This window comes from Nannobrachium achirus (assembly GCF_963921795.1).
Source record: "Nannobrachium achirus genome assembly, chromosome: 16".
Taxonomy (NCBI): Eukaryota; Metazoa; Chordata; class Actinopteri; order Myctophiformes; family Myctophidae; genus Nannobrachium; species Nannobrachium achirus.
Genome location: NC_137823.1, coordinates 32,003,981 through 32,017,075, shown reverse-complemented (window position 1 = coordinate 32,017,075; position 13,095 = coordinate 32,003,981). Strand labels below are relative to the sequence as shown.

Below are 13,095 nucleotides of genomic sequence, written 5' to 3'. Positions count from 1 at the left end.
ACTGACTAAAGACACTTTGCTTTTGTTTTGCACCTTATTTGTTTTGTGCAATAACCCCGACATCATTACTGTTTTCTATGTCTGTCTTGTTTTTTGTTTGTGGCATATGCTTTGAGGAGTCGTCTATTACATTTCACTATTGTAAAAAATATGTGACAAATAAACTCTGAACTGAACTGAACTGAAAACAAAGCCATACAAATAGTCAATATCAACTACTACTGTCTGTATAATCGACTGGCCATATATACTGACCAACGGTATACTGAACAACGGTATAGCATACACTATAGTGATTTCCCTGTGGTTGGTGTCATAGCAACCAGTAAACACAAGGCAAGTGGTGGCACTTCCACAGTTCGTCAATATTTTGGTCAGAGACGTAAAGTGGAAGTTCCTGTATTTCAAATGTCTACACCGCACATCCATAATATACACTAGTATGCACGCACACACGCACACAGACACACTATACTTTTTCAAATTGACACATTTAGGAGGGGAAATAAAAGTCAGTACACTTTGTCCTAATTATTAGACGTAGAAGAACAAAGAATGTCAGGAATTCAAAGCATAATATATTTGAGTCATTCAGCAAAAGAGAGCGACTCAGATAAGAGGGTGCCTGCCTGCACAAGTGATGTCTGTCTGACATGACGCACATTCACAACATACCAATGCAATAGTCAGTTACTTAGTTCATATGTGCATAGAGTATCAACCCAGGCTGAGTGAGTATCGCCCCTTACAGGTGTGAATGTATTATTGCCCTTGGATACGGTTGCTATGATCTCAATAGGCACGGTGCAAACAGAATCAGCCCTGGGGTTTTCAGTTCAAATGTCAGTGCCACACACCGGTAGGTGCAGTCACGCACTTTGTACTTTGTAGGTTATGCAAGAGAAAAGGAGTTTCCTCTTTTGACAAAAAACATTTGCACAAGTGTTGGTCTGATATTAGACCATTTGCAGAATCACACAGGAAGTTTGCAAAAAAAAAGGAGAGCCACACATACTTGAAATGTAAAATGTTATGCTTTTCCAGAGATTTCCCCAGGATCAAACCTGTTCTGTACAGTATTTTGTTTCCAGACTGAGGCATGTTAGGCATTTGCAATACTAGCAGGGTAAGTCCAGAACAACCTATCGTGGAATGCACATTGTTGGTTTCAAAAGGGAGTCTCCATGAGGAAATTTAGAATGTTCCCCCCCTCCTCTGTGTTGTCTTGTGCTCCATACGGTCAGTAGGCTACAGTCAGTAGACCTATAGGCTAGCCTTGACGAAATGTAATATTAAACTTTGTGCCCCTCATGTATTCATTTTATATTTTGTGTGTGTTTTATGTTACTGTATGTGTAAAAACATTTACATAGCCTATATTGATTTGGCATTACATTTAAATTACCATTTCAACCTGGCATCCCTATTTTGGGCATGCCATTATAAAGCCTATCTACAAGCTCACAACGCAACGCTCATTTTTGCAACTAAAATAGTCGTATCTTGCAAAGTATAAAATAGGGATTAAGTGGTTAATCAGTCATAACAATTCATTACTTACAGGTATGCAGACCAAGGCAATATGACAAGTGTTTGCTTGACATAATTATGCTCTATAATAACACTTTGCTGTCAAACTGCAGGGGATAGATAAAATATTTTGGGGAAAAAAAAAGAAATGTGCCTTGCAGAGAGAATTGCTTGAATCTTTTCCAACCCCCTGCAGTTAAACTAAACGGAATGCACTTTAGTCTTGGGTCCCAATATGCTACTCTACAGATTAAATTCCCCTTACAAAACACAAAAGCTAGAAAGAGTCCTTCAAGTTGAATAATCATGAGTGCTGGATAAAGGTTGATTATAGGAACCCTGAGAGTATTGATTGTCACTATTAAAAATCACACCTAATGTGAAGTTATGCTATTTATGAGTTAATTTGATTAAGCGACACGCGAAGCTTTGCCAATGTGACCCTGGGTGTACAGCAAACTTTGAGCGCTTTGTGCCAAGATGTAGGCCTAGGCCAGATGTAGGCCACACTTCAGAGCCTGCATTTTTTGGGGCCCAGACAAAGCCAGATGTTGGAGCTTAGCTCCTTCCAGGAGCACTGCTCAAAAATGTGCACAAACCCTGCAACCCTACTACATGATGATGTTTTACAGTATCAGTAGGCTAATGACCATTATACCGGCCTACTGTCATTGGCTTTAATTCAGAATTCTTCTGAAACATGAAAACATTTGAATATGTTATACTCATTATCATTCATTTACAAACAATTAACCATTGTTCTGAGTTCTTATTGCCTGAAAAGTGGTTAAGATAACAGCACTATGATGAATATTCGGGATTAATTTAACTGGCCCCTCTAGTTTACCTGTATATGGCCCAGAAACCACCAATGATAAGGGACATGTAGGTTTTGTTTATAGTTTATTTGTCACCTACATACTCACATGTACACACAGTGAAACATAGGCTACTATAGGCTACTTCTAGGAGATGTGCTTCAAATGCAGGTTTGCACATGACAGAAATGACTAGGCTACTCGTGATAATAACAATGTAGTTATTGTCATTAACAATGTGGAACACACAATGACATATCATACCTGCATGCGTCCTCTTTCAGTTGACTTATTAGGGCAATAAGGCAGGGAATGGAAAATATGTCCCTTATGTACCACTTGAAACAAATAATTTCCCCCAGTAGAAGGGAATTCTTCAAGAGTCAGGGACTTGTCTCTCATTCATTCATGTCAGTTCATTGAAAGCAGAAAATAGCATGTCCCTAAAAACATCACAGGTACAGACTAGGTGTCTAAATAGGAAACTACAATAATGAGTATATTAGGGGGGGATTTTTCTCAAAAAAGGCACAAATGCTATGTGATTTCCCTACTTGGTTGGAAATCCCCAGCTCCTCCCACAGCCCCACTGAACAAAAGCAAGCACCTCCTTCTGTACACAGCATTCTACTCTGACCTCGCACAAGTAAAGGATACTTAACTCCAACTAAAACCCTCGACAATCATGGACGTATACAGAGTGTCAAATCACGACCAAATGGATTATAACTTCGATGATATGGAGCCCAAACATGGGAAAATGGTACCTTGCCAGGACGACCGCTTTGACAGTGGCCTGGATTCATTGAAAGAGGAGCTGTCGAGCGACTTTGAGGAGCTGAGTCTGGTGTCGACGAGCTATAGTAGCGAGCCCATCAGCCCGAAGGATTACGAACCCTGGCGAACTGCGGTCACAGAGGACGGTGATACGTAAGTTTAATTCATAATTATATAGACCTACTGTACGAAATTAAACGTTTGCAAAACACCAACGCAGAGATTTAGGTTTTGCAAATCGGTCGTTTTTTGCATGAGAATCCTGCACACCACACATTGTGCAAATCAAATGCATTTTCGGACCAACATGCAGATTCACACAAGAAAAGGCATCTCCTAAAAAGAGGCCATGTGAAAAAAAAAGAAATGCATATTTAATAGGAAAACAACAGGTCGTCACAAGTGGATGCAATATCTATTCAGTCTATTCAGTGTGTGTGTGTGTACCTTGGCACCGAGCGCAAAATGGGCGGAGCTTATGGTCCGCTGTGCGCGTTCAGGAAAGTCCCTGGCGCCGTGCCAGTAACTGATAAAGCGTCAGATCTATGTGTCAAGCCACAACTGGTGGAAAGAACCCCAGAAAAGTCCATTATTGCGAAACGCTCGGCTGCTCACTCAGGCTTTGTTCTTTTCCACCCCCCCTCTCTCTCTCCTCTCTTTTTAAATGTCTGAAACCGCTTCCTCTGAGACTGTGTATTATTTTTTTGAAAGGCACTATTTTAATAACTCTTCTTCCTCTCTCTGTCTCCCCCTCTCCACCTCATCCTCCAACAACTCACAGGTTTCTTCACTTGGCCATCATTCACGAAGCCACCGAACATGCCAACCAGATGATCAAGTTGTCTCACAATCACCCCTTCCTCAACGCACAGAACCACCAAAGACAGGTAAAAACAAACATACAAAAAACTCAGTAATGAGGGGACCTACCCCCCCCCCCCCCCCCCCACCACCACCACCTACCCCCACCCCAACCACCACACACACACACACACACACACACACACACACACACACACACACACACACACACACACACACACTCAAAGCACACCGTATTGAGACTCACCAGTCCACTGTGTGCATTTCCCCCCTCCTCAGACCGCACTCCACCTAGCAGTGATCACCGAACAGGCCCAGTTGGTGGAGAAGCTGTTGAAGGCCGGCTGTGACCCCCGGCTAGCAGACAACAGCGGGAACACGGCTCTCCACATCGCCTGCAAGAAGGGCTCCCTCACCTGCTTCAACGTAATCAACCAGAACAGCTCCCGCCACCTCGCCTCCATCCTGACGTACCCCAACTACAGTGGTAAGAGTCTGCCGTATTATTCTCGCTGTATAGTCGCTTATCATAGTTTGAATGCAGGATGTGGAAGCGTATATATACATATTTTGTACACACGTGCAAGTCAACTGACCCTCTCTCCCGTTTTCTTTCACAGGACACAACTGCCTTCACCTAGCATCCGTCAATGGCTACCTTTCATTGGTGGAAAGCCTCGTCCAACTCGGCGCCGATATTAATGCACAGGTAGGTTTTGCTAAGACCTCCTCCAGACACTCTACAGAGCACATAACTGTAAAAAAAAAGATAATGATCAAATCATACGTCATATCATCATCATATCTCATATCATATCACTCATATCATAAAACACAGTATCCCAAGACAAAGAACATGTAAATACTCTATAACAGGGGTCTTCAACATTTTCAGGCCAAGGACCCCTTAGTTGAGAGAGAGATGAAGCAGGGACCCCCACAGTTTCATTGTTTGACTGCACGATCATCAGTGTATTTTGGATTCATCATTTAACCACTTGAACCATCAATACTTAATAAACTTGACCTTTCACTCTGTATTTAGTCTGCTCTTTTCCGAAAATAGCCGCTGCGAGGCATTGTGAGCTTGTAGATCTGCTATTTTTGGCAGAAGTTCTCAGAATATGGACACTATGGTTCAAGTGGATAAAATGAAAAAGGAGAAGAAAAAAAAAGTTCTATCACTCAAAGATTTGGAGGACCCCCTGTAGTAACTCTGAGGACCCCCTGTTGCTCTATAATAACTAACGTTATTCCATGTATTTCCTACAGGAGCAGTGCAGTGGCCGGACAGCGCTCCATCTGGCGGTGGACCTCCAGAACCCGACTCTGGTCCGCTGTCTCCTCGCCCTTGGCGCCGACGTCAACTGCCTCACGTACGGCGGCTACACGCCTTATCACCTGACCTACGGCCGCCACGACGAGGACATCCGCAGCCAGCTCTATGAGAAGACGTCCTGCAATCTGAGGGAGCTGCCCGAGAGCGAATCGGACGAGAGCGATGAAGAGGAGCTCTGCTTGTCCGACGAAGAGGTCAGTCGGTGCTAACAACAGAATTATGTAGGGCAGTGGTTCTCAAAGTGGATTCCAGGGACTCTGTGGGGGTCTAAATTGACCCTCAGAAGTCAGTAACTCTTAACAGTGTACAAATGGAACCAAATGAACCCGTTCTGTGGGGGTCTAAATTGACCCTCAGAAGTCAGTAACTCTTAACAGTGTACAAATGGAACCAAATGAACCCTAACGGGTTCATTTGGTTCCATTTGTACACTGTCAGAGTTAAGGGGAGACCTTAAAATTTGAAAGTTTGAGAAACACTGATGTAGGATTCTTACAGGCCTGATTATTATAGTTGCATAATTGGACATATTCCTAATCGCATTTCTTGTGTTTGTTTCCACAGATGTACGATGATATAAAGTTTGGAAAGTAAAAGAGAAGCGTTCCAGGCCCTGGTGGTGTAGAAGATGCTTGTGGTTGGTGTAGCCACAGTCCAGCACGAGTGTGGGTGGGATTCGTCCTCAACCCACCCAGGAGTCACTGGTCGTGTCCAAAGGTCCAGATCTGGCCAGTGGGGCCACAGAAGAAGACAGAAGACGCTGTCCATTCTGGTCAAGTCCAGCCCAGATCACAGAAGTCGGAACGGTCCAAGGATGCAAGACAATCACAATACAAGAAGACGCTGACCTCAGAAAGTCCTTGATATATTCATGTGTATATAACAGAAAACAGGCGTGTACATATATATATATAAATATATATAATATATTGTAAATAGAAATACACAGATATATATATTTTTTTATACTTGTGAACGTGTTTTTCCATTGTGAATCCAAACACTATTGAGGAAAAAAAGGAATCATTATGAATAAAATAAGCTTTTATGAAAATGAATGTTTTCTTACTGGTCTGTTTCCTTTCCCCAACTAGTCCATAATGGGTTTAATTTCCTTCCCTTTGAGACTGGGGGTTCACAGCAGTTCACATTGGGCAAACATAATCGTGCCCATGAGTCTCAGCATACCAGCACCAAACAAAGTGAAACAGCGACAAGGAAGAATGGAGTCATGGTACTTTTTTTTGTTACCAAACTTTTGAATGAATCTCACCCTGCCACTCACTCTTGAAACAGTCTGGGATTTCCTTGCCGGGGCGAGGTCATTAGGCTTCTGAGTCAGCATTGAAAGTCCCTGGGCGGCATAAGAGGAACAATCTGTAATATTCCACTGTAGCCTGGAACTACTGTACCACAGAATATGCATTTAGAAATCATTACTAGTTACTAGAAATACCCAGGACATTTTGCCCAAGAGGAAATATTCATTTTGACCAAGATTGGAATTCTAGTGTGCGACCTACTAGCCTTCATGATATTGGGGGGGATGATCAATTAGCTCAAGAACAGATATACAATCAGTGTAATATCACTTATATGCCGTTATCTCATTTGGCTGATCAGCTGTAACACTTTTAAACCAATTTTCTTTTGTGAAATTCTTGTACGTAGTTACTGCACTCTGCCTTTATGCTGACTAGGAAATGTCAGTGGTGTGGGAAGAAACGTTTCCTTCTCAGCTGATAAAGGTACGCAGTAGACATTGCTGGTAGTGTATTTATATGACTACATTTGCCCTTTTTATATCTCACATATATACATCCGTGTTTACCTCTCCACTGGCACTGTATCCCAATCAACTGTGACCTCCCCGCAACGACTTGTGGCACTGAGGAAAAAGTCCCCTGAGCCAAGATTAATAGCAGCAATGTAGGTAAATCTAGCCTGTAATTGGGGCTGTAAACATCAACTAGGCTGTAGACCTGTACTGTACTCCCAGGGGATTTTCCAAGAGGTCTGACTCATCTGTGCTCCAACAAAAGACTCAGCGGTTCCTATTCTTCAGGTGACCCATTCTTTCCCCACAGGAGAAGCAGTGTCATTCCTGAAGGACAGCGGGATTTACCTGGCTGTCTTGTGGATCTTTGGGACTCTTTGACAGTTTCGTCAAAGGACAAACGACACCCACTCCTCCTGGACACAGAGTAACGGAGAACACAGGGTTGTTTTCCCCAAAAGACCATATTTCCATAATTCTTACACTGATTTACAGAGGATGTATGCGTGTGTGTATGAGAGAGCCAGAGAGAATAGGAATGGGTGGGGGTGTGAGTGCGGCTGGAGGCGGAAGAAGAGACTATGGGAAGTGGAAAGAAAACCCCCGGTGTGCAACCTGTTGACAAGTTTAAGTCCATCATCATCTGATCACAAGGTGCTGAATGAGGCCATACAAAATGCTGACCTAGATGGACTCAACTTGCTGACAGAAATGCTGAGCCAGTTCTTCCTAGAATGACATGACTTTTTAATAACCACAGTAAAATCATCAAAGTTGCAAAGGCCAGAGAATTATAAGTGCACGTGTCTTATCAGAACCCTACACGGAACACACTTTTATATGGAAAGAGAAACCACTTGTTTTCATTTCTAATGTCAGGTGATTTGGAAAGTAACCTTTGTTTAGACTGACATGTTACATGAGCAGAAATACACCTTCATGCTATAAACATCAAGTCAAATGGGCCAGTGGGCCTGTGTAGTAAAGTGCTCTACCACAGAGATGTCATGTGACATAGCACATTCAGAACCACAACAGGAAGCTCACAGGCAGAGATGTGCTTGCACAGCTCAAGACCTCACCTAAATTTCCCCTAATTCTAAATTTGAACGTGAACAAGAACACCACTGACAAAATAAGATCTTAGATTGCAATGCCATGGAATAATTATGTTTGTTCAATTTCTGTGCAAAAAATAAAAGCCACCTACTGAAATATCTAGAGGATGAATTCAACGTAAAATATTGTAGTATCCTAAAAGCAAACCATCGCACATGAAGCGCCATTGGTGGCGTCATGAAATTTAACTAGCAGACGGTTATACATTTTTACTCCAAAAACCTTTATTGTTCAGTGAAACAGGGGGGGTAAATGTACAGCAAACAAATTATTTTTACTCCAAAAACGTTTATTGTTCAATTAAACAGGTAGGTAAATGTACAGCAAACAAAGATATCACCATTCTCCATGGTGGAACTGCTCTAACTTGCTCCATCAGGCGAGGCAGGTCTCAGCTAGCTCAGTCTCTCTCCGCCAGGGCCATCAGATGGACATCTACCTCAGACTCTGTCAGAATCCTGAAGGAAGACATAAAGAGATCACATTTATGCAGGTGGACTCTAAAAACAGGGACATAATAATGTAGCTGAAAATACTGCACAAAACATCATCCAGGGTTCCCACACATCTTTACCAATTAATTTCCAAAACCTTTCCAAAACATTTCCAGAATATTTCACCAGATTTCCAGGACTATATAACAATAATTCAGCTCAATAACGAGTCGCTTACTCCTATGCGCAATGCCCAAAGACAGGTAGTGTATGCCAGTGGTTCTAAACCCTTTCAGGCTGTGATCCCCGAAATAATCATATTTGAACAGGGGACCCGGGCACACGAGCATTAAGAGTAGAGGAATTTTGTATAACAGCTGGACCGATCAGCACCACATTCCTCATGCACACTGCCAATAGGCAAATGAAGTGGGCTTTTTTTTGTGTATTGTGTTTTTTTAGCATTGAACATTGGAAAGTTTTTTTAGGCTTTGTAAACAAAACAATCAAATCAAAATAAATACTGTACAATGTCTAAAACAGGCTAATTTAGCCCATGTAGATCTGTTGTAACCTAGATAAGTTTTTATACTTTTCAATCTGGGAACACCTCTGTGTCTCAGATAGCATTTGTTTTTGAATAAGAATTGAAGGTTTTGGGGCACCTGCTGGCCTTGCGGTCCAGGTGCATACCACATAAAGGCGCTGATGCCTGACAGCGTTGCAGGTTTGAATCCTGATGACCTTTGCTGCGTGTCACTCCCCATCTCACCGTCAGTCTACTGTCCTATCAATAAAGGCATAAAAGCCATCCCCCTCCCCCCACAAAAAAAGAAAACATAACTGAAGTTGAATTCTGAGAAAACTTAGGTTAGGTTTTAGAAGGCATTTTTAGTATCAGCCTCAGGTCTAAATGGGTCTTAATATATTCGGAAATAGCAGATCTACAAGCTCACAACGCATCTTTGAAACATTTTTGGAAATATGTGAACATCTTTCATCAGATACATTTATATACAGATGAATGGAAAGATTCTGACGATTATGTGAAATAATTGTGATTAGGTTATTAGGTTATGCAGTAACCGTCTAGCCTCGCACGGCCATCCCGAGCTACGTCATCACCAATGTGCTTACTTGCACCTTTGGAATTTCTGTCTGGAAAAGACGCTGTTCTGCCGACGATGTTTTGATGCGCTGATGACTACGGACTGGACCTGTCAGTCAAAGTGAGTAACTACGTCATCGTAACGCATTGTCTATGGAGGACTCCCAGACTCTCCCCTGGGAGAGTCTGGCTGTTGCGAGGCTAGTAGCCGCCATCAAGTCTGGCTGTTGCGAGGCTAGTAGCCGCCATCAAGTCGTCAAAATTGATGACGTGATACAAGGAATGCTGACGAGTGCTAGGGGGTGAGGTGGAGTATGAGGAGTTGTTGAGTTATCAGACTGTGGTACAGAGTAGGGAGTGAGCCTGACAGTGAAGGGGAGAGCATTCCACAGCTTTACCTGAACTTGTGGTCCTGCGTTGTGACAACTCCCACCTCCAGCTCCGAGGGCTTGAAATCAATGGACAGAACTGTTGACAGACAGGAGATGGCCGTCTGTTGAAGAGAGAGAGAGAGAGATGAGATCAGAATGGACCACACTTTATTGACCCTGCGTGGGAATATTCAATTATTACTGCTGATACGATATTAGGGATGGGACGATATGAAAATGTCATATCACGATTATTGTGACAAAATAAATCGTGATTTACGATATTATCGCAATAATCAAAATCCATTAACCTTTTTGCTTTATGCCTTTTGTAAATTTGTTTCCCTTTTGTCTACAAAACACATTATGAACAAGGTTTAGGATAGGTGCTGTAAATAAAGTTGATTATTTTATTTATTATAAATGTGGTGGTATGTAATGCACAAAGACAGCCGAATCATATCAACACGAACAGTGTGTCCCTGCAGGACAATCATACTTTTTGGTACGATTGATGTACACGACTACCATGCGACCCTTTGCCCCGCGACTACCTAACACCCCCGCGGCGCCATCCCCCGCAAGAACTATGCCGGTCCGCAAACATTTTATGAACTGTCAGCCGGTCCGTGGTAACAAAAAGGTTGATCTACAGCAAGTGTACCTCGATTGTTTGTTCAAATGTCCAGTCGAGTTTCTTTTTGACTTTCTTCTCCAGGAAACTGGTGGCTTCTGTCTGCTTGACCCCAGAGGCGGTGGCCTTGAAGCCACAGTAGTAGCCCGCTGGATCACACTTGTACACCTGAGGGCCGTTCTCCTCGTCTACGCCAATCACGATCATGCCTGGAGAACACAGGGATGAAGGTTTAAATTCACGTGTCACCTTTGAAGAGCATAACAATGAATTAGGGCACATACCTCCATAGGAGATAGCCATTACCACCATTACTTGTTTTTTATTTGAAGAGCTTGAGGACACTCAGAGCAAGTGAGATAAGCTCTTAATGCCATTGGTGAAAGACAACTAGGCAGTTAGGCAACTAAACTCATGTTGGAGGTTGACTGCTCATGAACCACCATCACTTGATGAATAATTATATAACAATATCAGTTTTTGTTTAGCTGTACAGCAATCTGTGACTTTGCTTTGAAAGGTGCTTGCCTAGAAAGCTTATCATTACGATAATATTGTTTTCTAATGCCAATAAAGTTACTTTGAATTGATATTATTATAACATAAAAAAAAGCAATTGACTTACAGCAGCCCAGCGGTCTCATCTCGGCGTTCTGTGTGTAGACCTGTGAGATGTCTGCCATCCTCTTACATAGCATGTCCACCGGGATTTCGTAGCCGTACTTGTATTGCCAGTTGGCCGATTCATAGCGAGCTCGCTGGACCTGGGACCGACTGTCAGCTGTTGTGAGACACACAGCAAGGGTGAGATATGAGCATCGGTGAATTCTTAATGTCTTCTAAATCCTAACAGTTTTCTGAAAAAACGTATGTTGCTACATCAGTGGTTCTCGAACTTTTTCATGTCAAGGACCCTCAAAATTAAATGTATTTGGCCACGGACTGCCATCTAAAAATGTTGTTACAGGGACCCCAGAAGCAAAGATTTGGGGGAGAAAAAAAAATATATATATATGTATTCAGAACATTTTCCTTAAAAAAAAAGAAGAAAAAAAAAAGAAAAATATCTACAAGCTCATAGCGCGTGCCTGTACATCTGCTATTTTTTAATAGCCAAAGTATAAAATGACACAGATGCTTTCCCGGTTTTAATGGGTTCAGCAATACTGGTTGAATCAGTTTGTACCTGTCATTCCAGACATCACACATCCAATTTTGTCTGTTATTCTGAAGAGGTGGGTGACTGTGGAAGAATCTAGAAGCTTGTCCTGTCACAAGGAAGAGAAAGGTTTATAACAGACAGAAGAATGTATACTGTTGTATGTATAAGATGAAGACTAATTGAGTTTGACATCCCATTTCATCCAATTATTGGATTGATTGAAGTGGGACAGTCTGGGAAGAGCAAGTGAATTCAGCCCATGACGCTGCCACGTTTTAGTGTAAAGATTATGTGTAAAAGGATATGTGGAGTATCAACATACAGGTACTTTCTTCTGTGTTACAACAATCGCACAGTTCTTCCCCCTGACTGCTACCGATGTGAGTCCACCTTGGTTAATGGCTTTGAAAGCATATTCTGCAACAAAATGACAACATACATAATTAGGCTGAGGTGGTCTCTTATAATGACAAATTTAAAGGTACAATGACAATTAGGAAATCATATTAACCAGAATGGGCAGATGACTGCCAAATATCATACCAATATACATTTATAATTCAATATCAGCAACATTTTCGATCTGGAAATGACACTTTTGTTATACAATGAATGTGCCGGGTAGAGTGTCCTCTTTTTGGGGATTCAGAATAAGATGATACATTGAATGTATCATCAACTTGCTTGGGTGCAAAAGTAGTAACAGCATTGCTAATATAGCCGGCTAGCTTTGCCATTTTAACGCACCAGTTACATAACATAATAAACACTTAATAACAATTACACCATACCATCTACAACACAGTGGCTTGTGTTCTTCAACTAGCTTTACTTGCTGATTGTTGTTGTTGTTGTGTACATTAGCTTGAAGCCACAATCTAAACGAAGCATGACAGAGCATTTAGCTAAGCTAGCCGGTTTATGTGTGAATAAAAGCCAGTGAATGAATAATACTGACCGACTTGGTAAAGTCTTCCTTCGGGAGAAAATATAGTGATGTGACGGTCGAAGCCTGCACTTGAACCACGAGACATTTTTTACACACTAAATCAAACGGAGTCGTTCGTCTAAAAATACGTTTATTTATTTATTTTGCCAACAGATATTTTCAGTTCATGCAGAAATGAGCCCCACCCGGAAGCTGAACGGCCCAAAAACAACCACATCCGGTGTGAGAGACTAAACGCTTCTTGCGTTTCCCTGG

General features: G+C 42.1%; 2 protein-coding genes across 2 annotated transcripts; one reads left to right on the top strand and one right to left on the bottom strand.

Moving 5' to 3' along the window:
- Nucleotides 1-2,986: 2,986 nt before the first annotated feature.
- Nucleotides 2,987-6,333, top strand: LOC308300466 (NF-kappa-B inhibitor alpha-like). Its single transcript, XM_080744309.1, has 6 exons — nt 2,987-3,278; nt 3,907-4,012; nt 4,227-4,434; nt 4,568-4,656; nt 5,220-5,480; nt 5,851-6,333. Exons 1-6 carry the CDS (start codon nt 3,034-3,036, stop codon nt 5,878-5,880), a joined length of 939 nt encoding a protein of 312 aa, XP_080600435.1. The 5' UTR covers nt 2,987-3,033; the 3' UTR covers nt 5,881-6,333.
- Nucleotides 6,334-8,477: 2,144 nt separating this feature from the next.
- Nucleotides 8,478-13,015, bottom strand: LOC308300696 (proteasome subunit alpha type-6). The gene is made up of 7 exons (XM_080744581.1): nt 12,850-13,015; nt 12,214-12,308; nt 11,916-11,997; nt 11,355-11,510; nt 10,760-10,938; nt 10,123-10,217; nt 8,478-8,640 (listed from the first exon to the last, which is right to left on the bottom strand). Exons 1-7 carry the CDS (start codon nt 12,923-12,925, stop codon nt 8,583-8,585), a joined length of 741 nt encoding a protein of 246 aa, XP_080600707.1. The 5' UTR covers nt 12,926-13,015; the 3' UTR covers nt 8,478-8,582.
- Nucleotides 13,016-13,095: the final 80 nt, after the last annotated feature.

Bases quoted from the DNA above. Each gene is read 5' to 3' on its own strand.
- LOC308300696 (XM_080744581.1), bottom strand. From the start codon at position 12,925: ATGTCTCGTGGTTCAAGTGCAGGCTTCGACCGTCACATCACTATATTT. The intron at 11,511-11,915 runs GTACAAACTGAT...GTCTCACAACAG, and splicing joins TGTGATGTCTGGAATGACAG to CTGACAGTCGGTCCCAGGTC. The intron at 8,641-10,122 runs GTAAAGCTGTGG...GTCTTCCTTCAG, and splicing joins ACGCAGGACCACAAGTTCAG to GATTCTGACAGAGTCTGAGG.
- LOC308300466 (XM_080744309.1), top strand. From the start codon at position 3,034: ATGGACGTATACAGAGTGTCAAATCACGACCAAATGGATTATAACTTC. The intron at 3,279-3,906 runs GTAAGTTTAATT...AACAACTCACAG, and splicing joins GTCACAGAGGACGGTGATAC to GTTTCTTCACTTGGCCATCA. The intron at 4,435-4,567 runs GTAAGAGTCTGC...TTTCTTTCACAG, and splicing joins GACGTACCCCAACTACAGTG to GACACAACTGCCTTCACCTA.